At 48.6% G+C, this 10,000-nt stretch overlaps 1 protein-coding gene across 1 annotated transcript in view; it reads left to right on the forward strand.

Moving 5' to 3' along the window:
- The first annotated feature begins 8,425 nt into the window (after positions 1 to 8,425).
- LOC121553871 (MYCBP-associated protein) overlaps positions 8,426 to 10,000 on the forward strand; it is a 35,393-nt gene continuing 33,818 nt past the window's right edge. The window contains 1 exon segment of the mRNA XM_045211663.1: positions 8,426 to 8,750. Coding sequence (XP_045067598.1) covers positions 8,681 to 8,750 — 70 coding nt within the window. The 5' untranslated portion in view covers positions 8,426 to 8,680.

Raw genomic sequence — 10,000 nt, forward strand, 5'->3', positions numbered from 1 at the left:
AACCCAAAAGCAGACCAGGACAAGGAGAGTTGAACGAAGGTGAGGGTTTATTAGATACGACAAAAGGTGCAGAATAATCCAGGGACAGAGCGGGCGGCGTGGTTGAGTAGTTGGGGGTGCAGTACTGGGTCCAGTGATGGCTCGGCAGCCGCCCGACCATCAGGCAGAGGTGGGGTGAAGGTTCCGGACGATGTGACTGCAGGTGGAACAAAAACGGAGGTAAGAACACAAAAACTCAACAAAGTACAAAATAACAAAACTCACGCTAGAACACTCTAAACTGATACTACAGAACACCTACTGTTCATGGCTAACGATCCGGCAGGAACTGGATGTTTGGCCAGAGCCTAAAAAGGGTGATGATGAGGGCCAGGTGTGCAGATTGCTGACGGGATGCAGGTGCGGAAAACAAGAGAGCTCCCCGGAGCGTTCCCGAACCCTCGGGAAACTGGAGACTACGAACAGGAAACACTAGTCACCAGACAGGACCCGACTCAGACTGCCGGGATCGTTACAGTACCCCCCTCCGACGAACGCCACCGGGCGGACCTCCCGGAGCGCCAGGATGGAGGCGGTAGAAATCCCTGATGAGGTCAGCATCTAGGACCTGTCGCCGCGGAATCCAACTCCTCTCTTCAGGACCATACCCTCCCAGTCCACGAGATACTGGAAACCCCGGCCCCGCCGTCTGGAATCCATGATGCGACGCACCGTGTAGGCAGGACCACCTCCGATCATCCGAGGAGGAGGAGGAGGAGGCGGAGGAGGCAACAGAGGACTGAGGAAGACAGGCTTGAGGCAGGAGACATGAAAGGTGGGATGGACTCTGAGCGTCCTCGGTAGTTTGAGTCGAACTGCCACCGGATTGATCACCTTCTCCACCACAAACGGACCAATGAACTTCGGTAACAACTTCCCTAGACTCAGTCCGTAACGGAAGATCCCGTGTGGCCAACCAAACCCTATCTCCGATGGTATAGGTGGGAGCGGGGATCCGGCGACGATTCGCCTGGGAGCTAATACCGATCCGAACCTCTAAGGAGTGCCTTTCTGGCCCGATGCCAGGTCCGGTGGCAACGATCGAATATGAGCCTGAACAGAAGGCACTGATAGCTCCTTCTCCTGAGAAGGGAACAGGGGAGGTTGGTAGCCAAACAGGCACTGGAAGGGAGACATCCCAGTGGCAGATGTAGGGGAGAGTATTGTGGGCATACTCAACCCAAGGCAACTGAGAGGCCCAGGAGGTGGGGTTGGAAGAGACCAGACAGCGTAGCGTGGATTCCATCTTCTGGTTGGCTCTCTCCGCCTGACCATTGGATTGGGGGTGAAAACCAGATGTGAGACTGACTGTAGCTCCAATGGCCAAACAGAAGGACTTCCAGACAGCAGAGGTAAACTGAGGGCCACGGTCGGAAACGATATCACTGGGCAAACCGTGGACCCCGAAAACCTCCCTAACCAGGATCTCGGACGTCTCCGAGGCAGAGGGAAGCTTGGCAATAGGCACAAAGTGGGCGAACTTGCTGAATCTGTCCACGATAGTCAGAACGACCGTGTTCCCCTCAGAAGCGGGCAACCCCGTGACGAAGTCCAGGGCCAGATGCGACCATGGACGCGGGGAATAGGAAGGGGGGTGAAGTAGTCCAGAGCTGGGCCGATTGGTACTCTTATTCTGCGCACACACTGGACAGGCAGCAACAAAACCCCGAGTATCCTCGGCCATGGCAGGCCACCAAAAACGTCTGCGAAGAAACGCCATAGTCCGAGCCACGCCGGGTGACAAGCCATCTTGCTGGCGTGGGACCATTTGAGGACAGCAGGACGAACCGACTCAGGCACAAACAACCGACCGGGTGGACCGTTACCGGGACCGGGCTGAGTCCGAAGGGCCGCCAGCACCTCCTCCTCAATCTTCCACATCACTGCTCCCACGACGCAGTTCCGGGGGAGAATAGTCTCGGTCTTGGACCCACCCTCTCCTCCGTCTTGGAGAACATCCGGGACAAGGCGTCCGCCTTGCCGCTTCTTAGATCCAGGTCGGAACGTCAGGGCAAACTTGAATCGTCCGAAAAACAACGCCCACCTGGCCTGACGGGAGTTGAGACGTTAGCCGATTGCACGAAGCAAGATTCTTGTGGTCAGTCCAGACAATAAACGGTTGCTCCGCCTCTCAACCAGTGGCGCCACTCCTCCAAGGCAAGTTTCACCGCGAGAAGCTCCCGGTTACCCACATCGTAATTCCTCTCTGCAGGCGAAAGGCGACGAGAGTAGTAGGCGCAGGGATGGAGTTTACTGTCCGTGGAGCATCGCTGCGACAGGATGGCGCCAACTCCCACATCAGACGCGTCCACTTCAACGACGAACTGACGGGCCGTGTCGGTTGAGAGAGAATCGGTGCGTTGGTGAATCGCCTCTTCAAATCCAGAAACGCCGATCCGCCTCCGGATTCCACTTGGAAGGTCCTGATACTGGAAGTCAAGGCAGTTAATGGAGCGGCCACACGGCTGTAATCCCGGATGAATCTGCGGTAGAAATTCGCAAACCCCAAAAATCTCTGGAGTTGCAATCCGTGCACCGGGCTGGACCCATTCCAGAACCGCTCTAACCTTCTCCTGATCCATCCTAATCTCACCCCTGGAGATGATGTACCCGAGAAAGGATGTAGTGTGGGCGTGAAACTCGCACTTCTCGGCCTTCACGAACAGGCGATTCTCCAACAATCGCTGCAGAACCTGCCGGACATGCTGGACGTGGTCGGAAGGTTCCTTCGAGAAGATCAGGAATGTCATCCAGGTAAACAAACACGAAGAGACCGATCATATCTCTCAGGACGTCGTTCACCATACTCTGGAATACCGCTGGAGCATTGGTCAGTCCAAACGGCATCACCTGATACTCAAGTGACCCATCGGTGTATTGAAACCCGACAACCCTCGTCCCCCTCTCTGATCCGGACCAGGTGATACGCATTGCGAGGTCTAGCTTGGTGAACACCGTAGCACCCTGTAAGGAGTCGAAGGCAGAACTCATCAAGGGCAGGGGATACTTGTTCTTGACCGTGATGTCATTCAACCCCCGATAATCAATACACGGTCGAAGAGAGCCATCCTTCTTTCCCACAAAGAAGAATCCTGCCCCCAGGGGTGATGACGAGGGACGAACGAGACCAGCAGCTAGGGACTCCTTGATGTAGGTCTCCAACGCCTCACGTTCAGGTCGGGAGATACTGTATAACCTTCCCTTGGGGTAGACAGCTCCAGGAACCAGGTTGATGGCACAATCATATGGTCGGTGGGGAGGAAGTGACAGAGCCTTCTGCTTACTGAAAACTTCCCCCAAATCGTGATATGTCTCGGGAACCAGGGACAAATCTGGGGGTTTAGCCTCAATCACCTGACTGGGAACCGAATGGGGGGCAGGCAGTCTTGAGACAGTTAGCATGACAATCAAGGCTCCAACTCGTTACCTTGCCCGTCACCCAATCGAACGTGGGATTGTGTTCCTTCAGCCAGGGGTATCCAAGGACCAGAGGAACATGGGAAGACGGGCAGAATGAAAAATGAAATCATCTCAGAATGATTCCCCGACAACCGCATCTTAACCGGTTCAGTCCTCATCGTGATACGTGCCAGACTACTGCCGTTCAGAGTGGTCGCTTCAATGGCTTCCGGCAATTGCTCCTTGGAAAGCCCCAGCTGTTCCACCAACTCGGCATCAAGAAAGCTTCCATCGGCACCTGAATCGATAAAAGCGTTAAGCGCTAAGCTCTGATTCCTGTTCACAAGGGTAGCCGGGAAGCGGGGTCTGACAGAGGTACTGAGAGGTTGAAACTGGCTCGCTAAAAGTCCTCCCAACTTTAGCGAGCCGGGCAGTTTGACGACCGCCGGGAACAAGTGGAGAGGTAATGTCCCGAGCGACCACAGTAGAGGCAGCAGTTGGTCTTACGCCTATGTTGACGCTCCTCCTTGGTTAACCCCGTGCCGCCCCCACTTGCATGGGTTCAGAATCGGGAGAGAGGTCCTCTCCACTAATCCTTAGTGGTGGAGAATGATCGACGTGTTCTGGTCCACCACCCGACCCGACTGGGAACTGAGAAGCTGATCGATTGGACGGACCCCATTGCTTCTCCCTCCTTCGGCTCTCGGACTCGATTATCCACCCGAATAGACAAGGCTACCAAGCTGTCCAGGTCACTAGGCTCCGGATAGGAGATCAACTCATCCTTGAGCTGCTCCGACAGGCCCTGGTAAAAGGCCGCTTGCAAAGACTCCTCGTTCCACCCACTCTCCACAGCCAACGTCTTGAACTCAATCACGAAGTCGGCCACGCTGCGAGTTCCTTGGTGAAGAGAAAACAGACGCCTAGCTGCGTCCCTCCCTCGGACGGAATGGTCGAAGAGCTTCCTCATCTCGGCCGTGAACCCCTGGTATGAAGCCATGCAGGGATCCTGTCGTTCCCAAACGGCTGAAGCCCACTCCAGCGCTCGACCACGCAGCAACTCAATCAAAAAGGCTATCCTAGCCTTGTCAGTGGCATAAGAGTAGGGCTGTAGATCGAACACTAATCCACACTGCATAAGGAAGGAACGGCATCTTCCCAGCTCCCCCTCATATTTATCCGGCGCCGGAACCTTTGGGCTCACGGAGGGACACAACTTCAGAAGCGGCAGGCGAGATGGGTGAAACCGGTAGTGAGTCCTCCACCGGACACTGGCGTTGGTTCTGGACCTCCGTCAGGCCGGTAGAAAGGTTCCGAACTGACAACGCGATCTCCTGTAGTACCATGCTATGATGGCCCAACATCTTCTCCTGCTGGGTAATGGCATGGCGAACAGAGTCCAGGTCCGCTGGGTTCATATTTGGCCGGATCGTTTCTGTCACAGTTCCCTCAGCCAGAACCCAAAAGCAGACCAGGACAAGGAGAGTTGAACGAAGGTGAGGGTTTATTAGATACGACAAAAGGTGCAGAATAATCCAGGGACAGAGCGGGCGGCGTGGTTGAGTAGTTGGGGGTGCAGTACTGGGTCCAGTGATGGCTCGGCAGCCGCCGACCATCAGGCAGAGGTGGGGTGAAGGTTCGGACGTGTGACTGCAGGTGGAACAAAAACGGAGGTAAGAACACAAAAAACTCAACAAAGTACAAAATAACAAAACTCACGCTAGAACACTCTAAACTGATACACAGAACACCTACTGTTCATGGCTAACGATCCGGCAGGAACTGGATGTTTGGCCAGAGCCTAAAAAGGGTGATGATGAGGGCCAGGTGTGCAGATTGCTGACGGGATGCAGGTGCGGAAAACAAGAGAGCTCCCCGGAGCGTTCCCGAACCCTCGGGAAACTGGAGACTACGAACAGGAAACACTAGTCACCAGACAGGACCCGACTCAGACTGCCGGGATCGTTACACAACATGTGTGTGTATATATATATATATATATATATATACAGTACCAGTCCAAAGTTTTGACACACCTACTCATTCCAGGGTTTTTCTTTATTTTTAGTATTTTCTACATTGTAGAATAATAGTGAAGACATCAAAACTCTGAAATAACACATATGGAATCATGCAGAAACCAAAAAAGTGTTAAACAAATCAAAATTTATTTTACATTTGAGATTCTTCAAATAGCCACCCTTGGCCTTGATGACAGCTTTGCACACTCTTGGCATTCTCTTAACCAGCTTCACCTGGAATGCTTTTCCAACAGTCTTGAAGGAGTTCCCACATATGCTGAGCACTGTTGGCTGCTTTTCCTTCACTCTGCGGTCCAACACATCCCACACCATCTCCATTGGGTTGAGGTCGGGGGATTGTGGAGGCCAGGTCATCTGATGCAGCACTCCATCACTCTCCTTCTTGGTAAAATAGCCCTTACACAGCCTGGATGTGTGTTGGGTCATTGTCCTGTTGAAAAACAAATGATAGTCCCACAAAGCCCAAACTAGATGGGATGGCGTATCGCTGCAGAATGCTGTGGTAGCCATGCTGGTTAAGTGTGCCTTGAATTCTAAATAAATCACAGACAGTGTCACCAGAAAAGCACCCCCACACCATCACACCTCCTTCTCCATGCTTTACGGTGGGAACTACACCGTGTCTCACAAAGACATGGCGGTTGGAACCAAAAATATTATGGACTTGGTCTTTTACCAAATAGGACTATCTTCTGTATACCCCCCTATCTTGTCACAACACAACTGATTGGCTCAAACGCATTAAGAAGGAAATCAATTCCACAAATTAACTTTTAAGAAGGCACACCTGTTAATTGAAATGCATTCCAGGTGACTACCTCATGAAGCTGGTTGAGAGAATGCCAAGAGTGTGCAAAACTGTCATCAAGGCAAAGGGTGGCTACTTTGAAGAATCTCAAATATTAAAATATATTTTGATATGTTTAACACTTTTTTGGTTACTACATGATTCCATATCTGTTATTTCATAGTTTTGATGTCTTCACTATTATTCTACAATGTAGAAAATAGTAAAAATAAAGAAAAACCCTTGAATGAGTAGGTGTGTCCAAACTTTTGATTGGTACTATATATATATATATATATATATATATATATATATATATATATATATATATATATATATATATATACAGGTAAAAGTCAGTAAATTAGAATATTTTGAAAAACTTGATTTATTTCAGTAATTGCATTCAAAAGGTGTAACTTGTACATTATATTTATTCATTGCACACAGACTGATGCATTCAAATGTTTATTTCATTTAATTTTGATGATTTGAAGTGGCAACAAATGAAAATCCAAAATTCCGTGTGTCACAAAATTAGAATATTGTGTAAGGGTTACATTTTGAAGACACCTGGTGCCACAAAATAATCAGCTGATTAACTCAAAACACCTGCAAAGGGCTTTAAATGGTCTCTCAGTCCAGTTCTGAAGCCTACACAAACATGGGGAAGACTTCAGATTTGACAGCTGTCCAAAAGGCGACCATCGACACATTGCACAAGGAGGGAAAGACACAAAAGGTTATTGCAGAAGAGGCTGGCTGTTCTCAGAGCTCTGTGTCCAAACACATTAATAGAGAGGCAAAGGGAAGGAAAAACTGTGGTCAGAAAAAGTGTACAAGCGATAGGGATCACCGCGCCCTAGTCAAGATTGTGAAAAAAAACCCATTCAAACATGTGGGGGAGATTCACAAGGAGTGGACAGCTGCTGGAGTCAGGGCTTCAAGATCCACCACCAAGAGACGCTTGAAAGACATGGGTTTCAACTGCCGCATACCTCGTGTCAAGCCACTGTTGACCAAGAAACAGCGCGAAAAGCGTCTCACCTGGGCTAAGGAAAAAAAGAGCTGGACTGCTGCTGAGTGGTCTAAAGTCATGTTTTCTGACGAAAGCAAATTTTGCATTTCCTTTGGAAATCGAGGTCCCAGAGTCTGGAGGAAGACAGGAGAGGCACAGGATCCACGTTGCCTGAAGTCTAGTGTAAAGTTTCCACCATCAGTGATGGTTTGGGGGTGCCATGTCATCTGCTGGTGTCGGTCCACTCTGTTTCCTGAGATCAAGGGTCAACGCAGCCGTCTACCAGCAAGTTTTAGAGCACTTCATGCTTCCTGCTGCTGACCTGCTCTATGGAGATGGAGATTTCAGGTTCCAACAGGACTTGGCGCCTGCACACAGCGCAAAATCTACCCGTGCCTGGTTTACGGACCATGGTATTTATGTTCTAAATTGGCCAGCCAACTCCCCTGACCTTAGCCCCATAGAAAATCTGTGGGGTATTGTGAAAAGGAAGATGCAGAATGCCAGACCCAACAACGCAGAAGAGTTGAAGGCCACTATCAGAGCAACCTGGGCTCTCATAACACCTGAGCAGTGCCAGAAACTCATCGACTCCATGCCACGCCGCATTAATGCAGTAATTGAGGCAAAAGGAGCTCCAACCAAGTATTGAGTATTGTACATGCTCATATTTTTCATTTTCATACTTTTCAGTTGGCCAACATTTCTAAAAATCCCTTTTTTGTATTAGCCTTAAGTAATATTCTAATTTTGTGACACACGGAATTTTGGATTTTCATTTGTTGCCACTTCAAATCATCAAAATTAAATGAAATAAACATTTGAATGCATCAGTCTGTGTGCAATGAATAAATATAATGTACAAGTTACACCTTTTGAATGCAATTACTGAAATAAATCAAGTTTTTCAAAATATTCTAATTTACTGACTTTTACCTGTATATATATATATATATACACGAGCATCACCAAGTGCCATAGTTGCAATTTTATAAAAAATATTATTTGTTACTTTATGCTGCCTACTGCCTAAAATTAGGCTTGTTAATTTTTTCTACGAGGGAAATTCTCATCCGGCGCTGTTGGATTTGACTGTTGTCCGACAGAAAGACAGCATCCCTTTAACTGCAACCAAGCGTCCGTTGCCATGGGTACAGCGAGGCAGCAGAGAGAAAGGGGCACGAGTGTCAAGGCTAGATAGGTGCTAGCTATCAAAAGTTTACTCAACGACGAAGTTGCTTTAGTATACATTTTATAAATCTCACTATTTAGGGACAATTGTAACTTTCTTGTTTCCCTGTGTGACTATAGCTAAAACGACTTGCTCAGCTGCCGAGTTGACTAGCTAGCTAGGCTACAACTAACTACCTTAGCTAGCCTGAGCTAAGCATTGAAATGGCAAGTCTGAGCAAATCCACTGCTGGCAAAACTCCCAAAAAGGAGGCGAGACCCCGGACCCCGCCAGGTATGTAGAATATAGCTCGCTAACCTAGCTGTTATACTATTAGCTAGCTAACTAATCACACACACACCAAACATTATCCTCCTGATATGGGTGAGAAGAATGTAGCAGGGCAGGTAGATGGTCTTGACTCAGATCGTTGTAACTATTCCCCATGTCGTTGCTGTAAATAAGAATTTGTTCTCAAGTCAACTTACCTGGTAAAATAAGGGATAAATAAAAAATAAAAGAGAGAGAGAGGAAGAAGAGAGATAGGAAGAAGACCACCAAGGACACAGTGACATCTAATTTCCTGTATTTACTTTGTGAAAGAGACATTGGAGGCATAGGGGTGTATTTGTTTACGTGGGGCTCTGGTGTTGTGTGTGTGTGCATACAGTGGCTTGCAAAAGTATTCACCCCCCTTGGCATTTTTCCTATTTTGTTGCCTTTCAACCTGGAATTAAAATATATTTTTTGGGGGGTTTGTATCATTTGATTTACACAACATGCCTACCACTTTGAAGATGCAAAATATTTTTAATTGTGAAACAAACAAGAAATAAGACAAGAAAACTGAAAACTTTAGCGTGCAAAACTATTCACCCCCCCAAAGTCAATACTTTGTAGAGCCACCTTTTGCAGCAATTACAGCTGCAAATCTCTTGGGGTATGTCTCTATAAGCTTGGCACATCTAGCCACTGGGATTTTTGCCCATTCTTCAAGGCAAAACTGCTCCAGCTCCTTCAAGTTGGATGGGTTCCGCTGGTGTACAGCAATCTTTAAGTCATACCACAGATTCTCAATTGGATTGAGGTCTGGGCTTTGACTAGGCCATTCCAAGACGTTTGAATGTTTCCCCTTAAACCACTCAAGTGTTTGCTTTAGTAGTATGCTTAGGGTCATTGTCCTGCTGGAAGGTGAACCTCCGTCCCAGTCTGCAATCTCTGGAAGACTGAAACAGGTTTCCATCAAGAATTTCCCTGTATTTAGCGCCATCCATCATTCCTTCAATTCTGACCGGTTTCCCAGTCCCTGCCGATGAAAAACATCCCCACAGCATGATGCTGCCACCACCATGCTTCACTCTGGGGATGGTGTTCTCGGGGTGATGAGAGGTGTTGGGTTTGCGCCAGACATAGCGTTTTCCTTGATGGCCAAAAAGCTAAATTTTAGTCTCATCTGACCAGAGTACCTCCTTCCATATGTTTGGGGAGTCTCCCACATGCCTTTTGGCGAACACCAAACGTGTTTGCTTATTTTGTTCTTTAAG

The sequence above is a fragment of the Coregonus clupeaformis genome, chromosome 38 (assembly GCF_020615455.1).
Source record: "Coregonus clupeaformis isolate EN_2021a chromosome 38, ASM2061545v1, whole genome shotgun sequence".
Taxonomy (NCBI): Eukaryota; Metazoa; Chordata; class Actinopteri; order Salmoniformes; family Salmonidae; genus Coregonus; species Coregonus clupeaformis.